The sequence below is a fragment of the Syngnathoides biaculeatus genome, chromosome 9 (genome assembly GCF_019802595.1).
Source record: "Syngnathoides biaculeatus isolate LvHL_M chromosome 9, ASM1980259v1, whole genome shotgun sequence".
Lineage (NCBI taxonomy): Eukaryota > Metazoa > Chordata > Actinopteri > Syngnathiformes > Syngnathidae > Syngnathoides > Syngnathoides biaculeatus.
Genome location: NC_084648.1, coordinates 18875894 through 18890554, shown reverse-complemented (window position 1 = coordinate 18890554; position 14661 = coordinate 18875894). Strand labels below are relative to the sequence as shown.

General features: G+C 44.0%; 1 protein-coding gene across 6 annotated transcripts in view; it reads right to left on the bottom strand.

The window, feature by feature from the left end:
- Positions 1-14661, bottom strand: part of LOC133505614 (nuclear factor 1 X-type-like) — a 213783-nt gene that overhangs the window by 104806 nt on the left and 94316 nt on the right. For 5 of the 6 annotated variants that reach the window (XM_061828813.1, XM_061828817.1, XM_061828815.1 and 2 more), the window contains one exon: positions 1463-1994. In XM_061828813.1, coding sequence (XP_061684797.1) covers positions 1463-1880 — 418 coding nt within the window. In that variant the 5' untranslated portion in view covers positions 1881-1994. Of the gene's footprint in view, positions 1-1462; positions 1995-2520; positions 3023-14661 lie in introns of those variants that run through there. The other variant, XM_061828812.1, reaches the window with a different exon arrangement.

Sequence of the window (14661 nt, the reverse complement as noted above, 5' to 3'; positions counted from 1 at the left end):
TGCGATACAACACACTTTGGCAATATCAAAACGCATCCGGGATGGTCTTTGGCGGCGTGTGTGTGTGTGTGTGTGAGACTAAAACCATGTTTGGCTCAACATGGGAAAGTATGCTACGAAGAGTTGTCGATTCTTTTTGTCTCTCTATCTCGTTCTTTTTTTTTTTTTATGTGCGGGTGTGAAGGCGGCTGCATGGGAATTGGACGACCGTGCGTGTGCATGTGTGTGTGTGTGTGTGTGTGTGGCAGGCAGGTTCCAAGGAAGCGCAGGCAGACTGCGAAGGCGACCTGAGAGCAGGAGAGTCGCAGCTCTCGTACAATCCGCACACACGTGAACGCACGCGGGCAAACACACTCCTGGGCTGCGGCCAAATGACAATCCCGTGGCCACAATGGCCTTATCGCGGCACACGCACTTTCCTCGGAATTGGAACAAATGCCGTCAACGGCGGCTCTCCCTCGTCTCACCAAAACATTTCGTTTGACAACGGCAATCATCTTGTAAGGACACACGGACCACGCGCGCAAAATAAACTACGTAAAGGCGCAAATGCCTCGCTTGGAAAAAGGAGCAAAGACTTGCCAGGGCACGTTGGACCGGTGCCCTCGACACACACACACACACACACACACACACACACCACACACACATTCGCATATTAGTACATTTGCTTCGACGTTGCCAAGTAAACAAATGCCAAGAAACATGAAAAGTGAGTGGAAAATATCAGATGATTAGAAAAAAATGAAATTATGGTCACACACTATTTCTACGACATTGGCATCTAAGTCATGAGAATATTTTATGGCTATTTATACACAGCATAAATAAAATGGTCTTGTAATTTTCTGGCTTTTTTTTGGAAAAAAAAATGCAAAAATAAAATGACAATGACAAAAAAAAAATCCATCTATCTATCTGTCTATCTATCCATCCATCTATCTATCTATTGTTATTATTATTATTAATTCATATTTTGTGGCTATTTATAAACAGCATAAAGTGTTTTTTAGTTTTAAAAAAATACTTTTAAGGGAAAGTGTTTTTTTAGTTAAAAAAAAATACTTTTGTGGCTTTCCTGAAAAAAGGAAAAAATAATTAACCAAAAAATATATATATTTATTATTAAGTCACTATATTATTTTGTGGACATGTGTGTACATTAGCATAAATACAGTGGGCTTATTTACCTTTTTAAAAGCAGTATTTATGGCTTTCTTGGAGAAATTGTGTCTGTTTAATTTTTAAGATTTTTTTTTTTTTTTTTTTTTTTAAGGACGCATCAGGCCTCCAACCAAGACGGCAAGTGGCACGAGCACGTGCGATGTTGGAAAAAGATGAACTTTCTCAGGCCGGTGGCGAGGCGAGCGGGCCCAGCCCCTCCCCGGCCACACCCCGCCACCGCCCCGCCCCTCCCCTCCCCTCCCCCCTGACACGACCCACAGCGGGGCGGCCCACGTACCTGGCGTGTGGACGAAGTAGGCCAGGTAGAGGTCCAGCTCCTTGACGGACACGCCGATGTGGTGCGGCTGGACGCACAGGCCCGGGTTGGAGCACTGCGGGGACTTGACCAGGCGCTCGCCGTCCGTGCTCTCCAGCGGGCTGCCTTTGAAGAGGATGACCATGACCAGGTCCAGCCGCCACACCTTGTCGGCCTGGCGCAGGCAGTCGATGCGACGGATCTTGCCCTTCTGGTCGGGGTTGGACAGCACGCAGCACGGCGGCTTCTTGCCCGTGATGGTGAGCACAAAGTCCTCGCGGAACTCGGGCCGGATGTCCTTGCGGAGCTTGGCCAGCAGGCGCGAGGCCCACTTCTGCTTGATCTCGGGCTTCTCGCCCAGCAGCTCGTCCTTCACGGCGCGCTCTTCCTCCTTGGACATGCGCTTCTCGTGCTTCTTGAAGTACTTGCGCTTGCGGGCCTGCAGGTTGAACCAGGTGTAGGCGAAGGCGCGGACGTGGGGCAGCAGGGCCTCGATGAAGGGGTGGAATTCATCCTGGATGAGGGAGGAGGACGGGGGGAGGGCGGAGGAGGAGAGGGAGGACGGGGGGAAGCAGGACGAGGAGGGGGAGAACGGGGGGGAGAAGGACGGGGAGAGGGGGAGCGGGGGGGAGGACGGGAAGAGAGAGGTGAGGCAGTTAGCACCGGCGCGCAGCATGGAGGAGCGGCGCCTGCTCCGTGCGAGCGGAGCCGGGGAATGAACGAGAGGCGCCGAAAAAGAGAGAGAGAGAGCGACAGAGAGAGTGTGTGTGTGTGTGTGTGTGTGTGTGTGAAAGAGAGAGAGAGGGAGAGGGAGAGAGAGAGAGAGAGAGAGAGAGACTGACACTCTCTCCCCATCAGACATCACCGTGAAGCAAACACTAACACAACACTCAAAGACAGGTAATCCGGTAACTCATCTCGGGTGACTTTAAAGCATCTTCATGTGTGATTCAATAAGATAAATACACTGGACCCAATTTTTTTTTTTTTTTTAAATATCACAGCAGAAATATGCAAAACGAAAACAAAACGCTAGTTACCATTTTGCTCTGTCATCATAAATTGACGCCGCAGGCCACACGAAAAAAAATATTTAAATTTAAAAATGTTGTCAATGTGCAATGTAGAAATGGTCAAACATTATTGAAAAAAAAAAAAGTAAAATAAAATTATTTTTTTAAAAAAAGGGCAGAGTGTAATAGCAGCAAAGGAACACAGGAGGTAGTGTAGCAAGAGCGGGAGACTTGTTGTTCACGAGCACCACAAAAGGAGAGAAGTTGAGCAAGCTCAATGCCGAGAACAACAACAACAAAGACTACGAGGATGAATGCATGAAATAAAATGAATGCATCAAGTGGATCAAATTGTCAAAAATGATTTTAGAAAAAAAAAAAAAATCTCTCGACGCTAAAGCACCATTTGGCAAACGTGGCTCGATTTCAGCAAAATCTGCATGAGACTCAAAGTGCAACAGCGAGAGAGAGAGAAAGAGAGAGAGAGAATGAAAAAGGTGAACAAAAGGGAGGGGGGGGGTTTAAAAAAAACAACAAAAAACAAACAAAACCAAAAAAAAAAAAAAAAAAAAGCAAAACAAGAGGACGGAATCAATGTTGGAAGAGTGCGCGCGACCGCTGGCAAACCCGAGTGGCCGCTTCTTTTTTCCGCCCTCTTTGCCTCCAACTCTGCCTTCTCTCTCTTCCTGCTCACTTTGCTCCGGCACCCATTGACTGAGTGAGTGCCAACGTGCGCAGGGACCACCTATTTGGCACCAAGTCACGGGCGGCGCAGCCAATGCGCACGCTCGCAGCGCCGAGGCGGGGGGGGGGGAGGAGGAAGAGCGATGGCACGGGCGGGGGCGGCGTACATTCGCTTGCTGGTAGAGCGAGAGAGAGCGAGCGAGAGGGATCGTGCGTCATCGGCCGGAGAGACAATCGAGAGCAAAAAGGCAAAGTCCGGATCGTACCATCGTTTTACACGCGGTCTGACCCAGAGGCCACCTGCCGACTGACCCCCCAGTTCCACAACTGTACCCAACCCCCCCCCGCACCCCACCGCTTCTCCGGGAACAACCCAACCCCCTCCCACCACACTAACCGCTCGCATTACAGCACCTTGGCATGGGATGGCATGAGAAAACACGGGCCCAAAAATCCCACTAGACCCTGAGACCAGCAGCTGCTCCCGGATTTGCCACACAAACAAGGAGACCAGAAGGTGGGGGGCGAAAATGCATGAAAATGCCTGCCCCCCCGAAACCCCCACCCCACACTCTCCCACACTGCACGCACCGTCCCCCAAACAAACAAAAACAAAATTGCATCTAAAAACACGTTCCCAGCTATCAAAATGGAACCAAAGCTGGCCTCTTTTTTGTTGTTGTTGTTTTTTTGTTTTCCCGCCCTCCAGAAACACATTCGACGTTAGCGAATTACGACGGAACTGGAATGCGCGCACAATGGACCGCCCTCATCGGAATTAGCTCCGGCTCGCTCTACTCTTCGGGCAAGTCCGGATCGGAGCCAGAAAGTGAACGTTATCTATGTTATTTACGGATCTTCGTCGGAAATAATCGTAAATAATCAAGCGGCGCGGCATTTACTTTGTTTCAAGATCACGGCTTGACCCATAAAAAGAATTTTGACAATTCCGCGTCAGTTTCAATGGCGTCGCTAGCTACGACAAAGTTATGGCTTTACATAAAGTGTCAAATTGACGATAAAATTCACTTTATGAGAAGAATGTTGTAATAACACCACGACAAAAGTGTAATTACAAGCATCCTATGGGAATGGTTAAATGAAGAGAAAGAAATAAAGTCCCAATATTGCAAAAAAAAAGTTGTAAAAAGGAAAAGTCAAATTTACAAGAGTCGTAATATTAACAAAAAATAATAATTTTCAAAAGCTTTATGAAAATACAGTCAAACTCAAATGCAACATGTAGAAAGTTGTCATTAAATGCCGGAATAGATTACAAGGCTGAAGTCCTAAAATTAGAGGAATTTTGGAATATATTATGGAAAACTCACATCATAAGGAACAATAAAAAATGTAATTTACAAAGATAAAGTTCCAACATACAAGAATATTGTCATATTACCATCATTTAAAAAATATTTGAGAATAAAGTCCTGATTGTCTTTGAAAAAAAATTTAATAGGATGACCAAATTTTCATAGGAATCCAGTCAGTGCGTGAAAAAAAACAAGGATATTATGAGCCTTAGATTTTATTAAATTAAAAGGTTGTAAATTCCTCCCCCCAAAAAAATGTCACAAAATGAGATGTTTACGAGAACGAAGTTACAACGTAGCAACAATAAATCCGTGTTATGATGAAAATTAGGGTGTGGTTTACAAGAATATTTTTTTCCAAAAATAAAGTTGCGATAAAATGACAAAAAGGAATACTAAGTGTATAAAGTCACAATATTATGATCAAAGAAATTGTAATTTTCCAGAATAAACTATGTTTTATTTTTATGCGAAAAGGCTATTTTCTAATGATGAAAAAGGAAAACTATGAGAACAAAAATTTGAATTTCAAAAGAATATTTCTATTAGGAGGAAAAAAAATTATGTGACACTAAAGATGTTTTTTTCTTGTACTATTATAATTTAATGACTTCTTTCTCATGAGACGACCATTTTAATTCTCATAAGGCAACTTTTCTCCTAAGAATTTTGATTTTTTTTTTTTTTTTAAAGTGATGGTGGTTCCATATTTCCAAACGGCCCAGCCCAGCCCCGGGACATTGGGCCCAGGTTCTTCCTCCAACATTCCGACTCCACGACGGGGGAATCTGGAAAACACGAGCGACGTAACCTGTTGGGCGGCTGTCTGCCGTGCGAACACCTCACAGAGGCCGGCCCGAGTCCTCCACTTGGCGCCGGCGGCCGTCGCCGCTTGCCTGGCGCGCCCCCCCCCCGAGCGAGCTGGCAGGCCACCCTTACTGACTGGCTCGTGTGTGTGTGTGCGTGTGTTGGGGTTTTAACCCATCTGGACCACACTGACCGGAACAATAATTCATATAAAAAGTCTACACACCCCTCCCTGTTCAAATGTCAGATTTGTGTGATAGGAAGAACAAAATGAGACCCACACAAATTGTTTCATTTTTCTACAGTTAAAATATTTTTTTAAAAATCTTTTGGAGTAAAAATAAGCAGAAATAATGTGGTTGCACAAGTGTGCACACCCTCTTATGACTGGAATGCGGTGGTGTTCAGATTTAGCCAATCACATTTGGACTTTAGTTAAACGGGAGCCAGCACACACACACACACACACACCTGTCAGCAATGAAGGTACCTCGGACCAGAAGGTTTTGTGATCGCTGAAGCTGTTTTTATATACACTGAGGTCTTGTATTATGTAAATATGTCATTACGCGATAGTGTACAGTTTGCTGTAAAGTTTACTGTATGAATTTGTTTTTATTGCGTCTATTGGTATTTGCTTGTATTTAATTAACGTGAAAAAAAATATTCATAAATGGAGACCGGAAAGAACTTTAAACAAGTACATTTTTCCTGTCTACCTTAGCTTTGGGGAAGTTCAAATACCATTTTTAATAAATATATAATTACAGGAATAAAGGTAGATTTTTCTGAGAAGACAGCCATATTTTGTGGGGGAGGAAAAAAAAGGCCTTTTACCAAAATAAAAAGCATAATGTTCTGACAATAAGGTTCCATTTTTGGAATCCGGTTGTTAAAATATAATAATGGTTCCCTCAAACGACAATTCATCATAGAAAAAAAGGCAACAACAAATTACAACTTTTTTTCCTCCTCAGCAATAGCAATTGAGAATCACAACAATTGTTAACTTCTCTCAAAAAAATTATTTTTAAATAGGGATGGGCACATCGTGATAGCGGGTTTCGTATCAATGCCTGGTAACAAGTACTTGTGATGGCTGTCGATAAAAGCCCATCGATACTTGGGCCAAAAAAAAAAAAAAATTAAATTAAAAAAAAAAAAAAAAAAATCTGACAAGGTCCTCCTCGCCAGTAGGTGGCGCTAAACTGCCGCGGTTTGACAGCGCAGCGAGTCATCAGGTGCGTCAGAGAGAAAGATACAGTTTGAAGTAAAGATTATGTATAATTATGTGTAAGAAGGCATCCAGCGGTATCGAGCCTCGATACCGGCGAGTACTGATAATCGTATGATTTTGAAAATGAACTTCAAACATCGCTATTTTTAATTGTATATTGGAGAAATTTCGGGGTAAACGTGGTCATAATGTTTGACTGAAAAATGTTGGCATTTGACCACACATTTTACGCACACACACACAGGAGGTCAGAGATTCATAAGTGAAAATTGCACCTCAACTCTTCATATTTGGACAATTCTAAATTCCGCCACCCATGAGGGTTTCCTGTGTTTGCCCAGGTGGTTCTGGTCCGGGTCCGAGACCGCCGCAGTGTGTGCGCATGCGTGTGTGGCTCAGCAGCTTGGCATTAACGCGAGCGCTCTTCTTATCTGTGCGCGCCACACTCGGTGTTTCGCTAAATGTCGACCTTCGTTCCGCCAGACGGCCGAGAGGAGAGCCCCCGCGCCCCCCCCCCCCCCCCACCCCCCGGCCCCGCCCACTCCCGGGTTCAGGAGGCTTTTGGTGTCAACAGAGGTTTGGGTGATAAGGTCTAAAAATGGCTCGGATATGAACTACACAAGGTCGCCGTCCCTCGCTACAAAAACGCTGATGGATACAAAGTACACAAATTCACTTATCAGACCAATTAAAAGTAACATTTGAAGACGCGGCGACGCAACCTTTGCAAAAAAAAATAAATACCCAACTTCATAATCCCTCCCCCGTCGTTTGCCGTTCGATTTACCCGACGCGAAGCAACGCAGGCGGGTTAGCGCCGACCTCCAGGCCCACAACGGCAGCGCGTCCCCCCTCCCCCCCATCAGGCTCTTCGTTAGCTAAAATAATCATAAAATGTTCTCTTTCAAACAGTAAAACGATATATTAAAATGGGGGGGGGGAGAACGCATGCAGTATCGGTATGTTTAAGTAACTAATCACTACTCTTGAAACGCAATTTAAAAATGAGATTAAATGAAAAAGTTTGGCCAAATTACATCTAAAAACCTGAATCATAAATAAACAAAAAATAAATAATACATTTGCATACAAACCAAATTGCCTACATATGCAAAGATCTTCACTTAATTTATGGAAAGTGTTCAAAAAGACTGAAATAGGAGTGGACGCCACGATCTTGCACCCTGCGTGACGACGTGCGCGTCACGCGACGGATGGCGACAGCGTCACGTGTCAACTGTAATGATCACAATTATGGAAGTGTAGATGTGCGTGATATAATACATAAACACACAGTATACACACATGTACATACACAACACGCTGTAATGATTATAATAATGGAAGTGTAGATGTGCATGAGATATATATATATATATATACATACATACACACACACTGTATATATCATGCACATCTACATATACACAAATACATATATATATATATATATACACACACACACACACACACACACACCACACACACACACACACTACATACACAACGCACTAATAATTCAAGTTATGGAAGTGTAGATGTGGATTTTATATATATATACATACACACACACACACACAAAAATGCACACATTGTATACACACACACACACACACACATGCTGTATATACACAACGCGCACGTTATAAAAGACTTGAATTTTTAGAATTTTCCAGTTGACACACACGTGCATACAGACTTTTTTTTTTTTTTTTAATGGAGCATGTGATCAAGATCAAAGTTTGACTCGCACATGCATGCAGACACGCATGCACGCAAACACAGTGTACACACACACACACGCGCAGAGATACTGTACATACACAACACACACGCACGTTATAAAAGACTGGAATTTTCAGAATTTTCCAGAGTAGACACACACATGTATACGGGCTATTTTTTTAATAGAGCACTTTATCAAGATCAAATTTTTGATTCGCACACGCATGCACACAAACATGCAGACACGCATGCACGCAAACACAGTGTACACACACACACACACACACCACACACACACACAACACACACACACACACACACAGAGATACTGTACATACACAACACACACGCACGTTATAAAAGAGTGGAATTTTCAGAATTTTCCAGAGTTGACACACACGTGCATACAGACTATTTTTTAATAGCGCAGACTATCAAGATCAAAGTTTTGATTCGCACACGCATACATGAAGACAGGCACGCACGCACGCACGCACGCGCACACACACAGAGAAAGGGAGCTGATGAAGGTTTCAGCATGTCAGGACATGTGATGAGTGGAATTCATCCTTGACATTTGCTGTGCTAAATCACATCCAGTATTGACAAGTGTGCAAATGATATCAGGGAAGCAGCGTGCAGCTTTTCCCCTCTTCAGTATCTCGTCGCAAAAAGTCCTGACATTTTTTTTTTTGGTAAATGCAAACTTTAAACTGATCACTGTTGTTCATTTCACATAAAACATGCACCTCAGCGGATTGGAAAGTTAGCATAAATGCTGTCCTTTTCCTGCTGAAAAAGTGGTGTGTGTGTGTGGGGGGGGGGGGGGCAATCATGGCCCAAGCAAAGTTTCCATGTCGTCTTCCCGAGAGGAGAGCAAGGAAAGTAAGGTGCGCTCGGAGCAGCCGAGGGAGCCGAACGGCGATGAAATCATCATCACACGCGAGTCGCCGTTTCGTGGGAAACTTTCCCCAATTGGTTCTCCTTTAATTGTAGCCGACGCGCACGTCCGTCCTCTTCCTTCCCCTCGGCGAGGCCTGCAGGCGAGTAAGGAAGAAGCCTTCGCCCATCGGAGCGGATTGATGCAAAAAGTATGTCTGCGCGTCGTTTCTAATTACGCGCGTTTGAACGCCGAAGTCGCGAAGTACGTGTGAAAGTCTGGAAGTCGTTTGTGGCGCGAGGGGGCGGGCGGGAAGACTTTAAACAGCTCCAGAGACTCAAGCGTCGACGGCGAGCCGCGGCTTCTGCCCGCCGCGCGGCTGAGCTTCGCAATATTCCGCATTTGAGCCAGAAGACAAACGCACGTCGAAAAATGTTCTCTGCCGTTTTTCATACATCCAGATTTATTCCGCTCTGATGCGGTTTCACTGCGCAGAAATATCCCCGCGTACGCTTAATCATAAACACATCCCGCCATATTTTGATTGTATTTATCTGCAACCGCCGTTAAATAAATGGGGGATTTTCTGACTTTGGTTTCGGCGGACGGAAAGTCAAAACTGCGTTCACCCAAAATATGCTGCGGCGAGCGAAAAGCCGACTGCAGCGAAATCCTACACACCCGCCGCCCACCGGTAATGCAAAACCGACGTCTCATCTTGATAGCGCCGCGCTGGATTACAGAGACGCATTTGGCCAAGGCTCGATGTTATCGGTTCTTTTAAACACAACTGGGCGACGTTAGGCGCGATGAAGAGATCCGGCAGGTTACAAACATTTCGACGGAGGAGAAGAGACGAGCCGGTGTCGCGTTACTTGAAGCGTACGTTGGATGAGTGAATGCACGTCGCCGTCCCCGTACGTGTTTACATTATATTACGTTACGTTTCTGTACTCTTCGACGGGGAAATATGCACAGTCTCTCCGCGTGACACGAAGCGGGGGGGGGGTTCCACTCCGTAAAGGGTGGTCGGGGTCGAGCAGGTCAGTCTCGACTGTAAACCCGATGAATAGTCGACTTTAGTACTGTGTGTTGTGAAGTCGGCGAACCGCTAATGTCGTTCTTTTGAGCGTCTTGTCTGGTGGTGGATGAGCGTTAGCCTCGCTAACTTCGGGTCTTCCGACCACCCCCCCTTAACTTTAAAAGCTCTAAAAAACCGCAGAGACCTCAGCACTGGCGGAGAGGAACAATGCACAGACAACAACTGTGACTTATCGAGAACTTTAATCGTTAAAGAACTCGTGTGATACAAAACACCAATGTCGCAAAACTCGCGTCGCTTTTTCGACACTGACAGTGTATATGGTTATGGATATGGTTAAAGGGGTGCTCAATGCGTCAGTCGTGATCGGACAGTCGATCCCGGGACGCCGTGGAAAAAAACAAACAAAAAAAAAAGTCAGCCAATGTTCCCTCTAAACTGCGCGGTGTGCAATTGTGCATCGCTGATGCAGTCTCTTCGTAGATATTCTGCGCTGCGCGCAAAAATAATAATAATCCAATCCAAATTGAAAGTATAACACACAGCTATTCAGTTTGTGGCATTTTGCAATGTGATTCAATAAGTGAGGGATGACTGGTTGTTACATCCAATGGCACAATTCACATACGTACTGTAAAAAATTAAATGAAGAAGCCACTGGTTTCTTTTAGGCAGCACACGGAACTTTCTAGAACAACGACTGCTGATCCGCCACAACCTCTTTTTCCTAGTTTACCTTTCAAGACGTACACTCATAATTACAAATATTACAGTACCTACGCAGTACATCAATGTGTTTTATAATGACAGCGTCCACCACCACTGCTTTAGTTAGCAACACTGTCTGGGCAACGTAGAGCAAAGACGAGATAGACACGCTGCTTATCTTTACTTTCGATATTAATAGAGAAAGTTAAAAAAAAAACAAATGCTGTTGTTTTAAGATGCAATGACTGTCGGAATATGTGAATAATTGAAGAAAAAGTGGTTAAAGTGGACGAGATTTTCTCTTTTCCGAGTGGGAAAGCTCTGGTCTGAAGCAAAAGTAGAAAGTGCACGATGAGATGGTGTGTAGTAATTTTTAAAATTCCACCTTGGCACAACCTGATCAAGGATGAACGCTAATTCTTTAGTTTAAATATAGGAGGCAACATAACATTGCCCCCCACCCACCCCCCCAACCATTGTCGTTAGCTCGCGAGAGGCTGGCTGCTTCAAAAGTAGATCTTGGGGTGAAAAAAGTCTGGGCACCCTTGATGTAGACAATAATCACACGGGCAACATTGAGAAAAACTGAATTTTTGGAGGAACTTCCTGCATTGCCCTCCCCTCGCAACACGCTAGGCTACGGAACGCACTACGACACGAGCCGGTTTTCTGAAAATAAACACGCGTCGGATTGTTACGACTGACAGCGCCTACAATTAGCTTAACCCTAAATAAGCTTGTCAATCATCTGTCTGTCATTTGTTTTGATGCCTGTCCTTGGAAATATGTCTTTGAAATGTAACCGGCCCATGAGGCTGTTCCGCGCAGGAAAAAAAAAAAAAAAAAACTTCAACAATTATTCAACTTCATCACACTACAGTTGACTCCAAAAACATTTTCGTCATTCAAGCCCTAACTGGATGGCGCGTATTGCTTTCGTTTCCACTCCCACCGCGTGCAAATTTTCCCATGTGCAAATTGCACCGTCACAAATTGGGTGGATGTAGTTGAAAGGGCAATTTTCATTCTTTTGAGGTCATACGCCAGACGTAAGAGAGGCGGGACACACCGCCCGTTGTGTAATGGAATGCCAGAAGAGGCGGGGCGGAGGTGTGAGCTTTCACACTTGACACTCTTTTTCTCCCACCCAAGCGTCTCGACAGCAATTGTCGCCGTCCGACAAGTATTTTGAACGTCTCATTATCCGATGGCAGGACGCCACGACGTAGCTACTCTTACCGCTCGGGCATGGCTATTTTCAGGGGAAGCAAAATCTATTCACTTTGCCTTTAACAAAGCTGTGTGGGGGGGGGGGGGGGGGGGAGACAGTTCTTGCTTTTTTTTTTTTTTTTTCTTTTAACCTGCCTATTTTTGGTCCCCCCCAAAAAAAAAAAAAAAATGAATGGATGGCAGCTTTTTGCATCTGACAGGAAAGCCCCACACTTCCCGATAAAAGTGTATGCCGCAAACACGTCTGACAGGCGAACGCCACAGGCAACACGTATGGAGATCAGGGGGGAAAGGGGGGGGGGGGTGTCCTTGAGGTCTCAGACCCACTGATCTTAAAAAAAAGAAAAAGACTGGATGGCTCATTGGCCACCAAAACTGAAGTCGTTATCCGCCATCTTGATACTCCCAAAACAACCGCGCCGCTCCGTGCGTTAATCGCCAGTTTCGTAGCTGTGAGAAAACATTCCACAGGTAAGTTAGAAAGATTTACTTTGATATTGTTAAAGTTTGTTTGTAATTTTTTTTTTAATTATTATTTTCTGATGAGCTTAATTCATTTGAACAAAGTTTTGTTTACGGTTATTGTTGTTCATTGTTCACTCTCTGCTTCACCTTTACAGGCCGACATTTTTTTGCAAAAAAGCGATGTCAATATTTTCCCAAACTTCATCAGTGGATAAGCAAGAAAACACATTTTATGTGAAGTTTTTGATGAATTTCATAATACAGAACTCTGCAAATTGAATTTGATCTTGAAATGCGAGGAAACAAGTTGAAATTTTCTGTTTGAAATAGGACGTCGCAGAGACAAATGAACAATGCGTTTAGCATGTATTTCCCCATTTGCGAGTCCTTATTTCCGAAAATATATCAAACTAACTTAAAATGTAATGTTTTTATGACAAAAAATGCTTCGTTTTTTGCTATGTTATGATGATGATGGTGCTTTACAGCGTATTTTGGGAAAAGGAAATCGGAACCTAAGTAATATGCAAGGTTTCTTGCTAGTCATGGTGTTCTGTCTTTCCTTTGCACTTCGCCTTTTTTGGCTTACCAAGTCGAATTAAAAATCTTTCATGTTACCAGAACTGAAAAAATGTCAAGCTCATATGACCAGTTTTAATTCTACATGCCAAACTTTTGAGGAAAAACTCCACCATAATCCAACCTGTAAACCATGTCTTCCAAGGTGTTTTAGGAGTACCAAGATGGCGGCCAACTGGTTTCAACCAATCAACATACCGCTAGATGTGTATCCGCTATCCAGTCTTTTTTTTTTTTTTTTCTTTTTCTTTTTTAGATCAGTGCTGAGACCTCATAAGTTAGCTACTCCGGCCCGAATGGAGCAAACAACGAAAGCCAACAGGTCCCCTTAGCGAAGAAGCGGGCGGCGGCAGCCGGCGAGGACGGCGCCCCCTCGCACGAGAGATGCACGACGGAGAGACTTTCGCTTCGCTTCATTCTTTTATTCCTCGTCCTGTCTGCCGGCCAGGCGGGATGCCAACGTCTCTCCCAAAGCCGGGCAGAGTGCCTTTGCCCTTTTATTAAAAACAAGAAAAAAGAAAAAGGAAAAAAAAAAGCTTTGCCAATGTGCCCGCCACGCACGTTCGATCTCTGCACCCACCCTCGAATTTTCTCTTTCAGTGTCTCTGCCGAAGACGTTTTGCTTTCGTTATTTTGTTGCGACCGTCGTCGGTCGGGACCAAACTGCTCGACATCCTCACTTGTCGTAATCGTCCGCATGCGCTCTTTATCTCCATTGCTGCAAACTCAGCTTTGGATATTAAAAAAAAAATAAAATAAAATAGAGAGGAAAAAAATAATATTTTTGAATTGAACGCTATCACCTCTGTCATTCATTAACATTTTGAAGCCTGGAAACTCAAAAAGGTTATTTAATTTTTTTTTTAAGCAATGACAGCATGGTCGTGTGTCCAGCGTGAAATCTAAAAAAAAAAAATTCTTAAAAAAAAAAAAAAAATTATGTCCATGGAGCTCGTGGAAAGCAACGCTCATCAATAACTCAGCAGTGATGGGACATTGTGATTTCCTAGGAATGTTGCAGAAGTGAACATTTGAAAACGTAACAGATTTATGGGAATAAAGTGATAACGTGATCAGTGCCTTCATTTAGATATCATGAATTATTGATGTGTGATTAAAGAAGGTTTGAGCTAACGTGTTAGCATGTCTCAAACACAAAACGAAGAAGACTTTCAAAAAGCTAAGTCTCCCCAGATGTTAAGTCTTTTCTTTTTTTGTTTTGTTTTTTTAATCTGGAAAAAAAAACAACAACAATTTTGTCATTATCAAAACGTTGTCATGGAAAAATAGACTCCGACGCTACGCGTGACAGGAACGTGTTTAGTCTGCTAACGTTGTTCCCTGCGACTGGCTAACTTTATTAGCGGTCGCCGTGATTGTTTGAATGAAATGATGAAAACAATTTGCCAATCGCTTGCTGGTTATTTGCGCATGGAAATGACAAACGCACACTCCACAACCTCTTGCGGCACTGGAATGGCGGCTAAGTAAAATA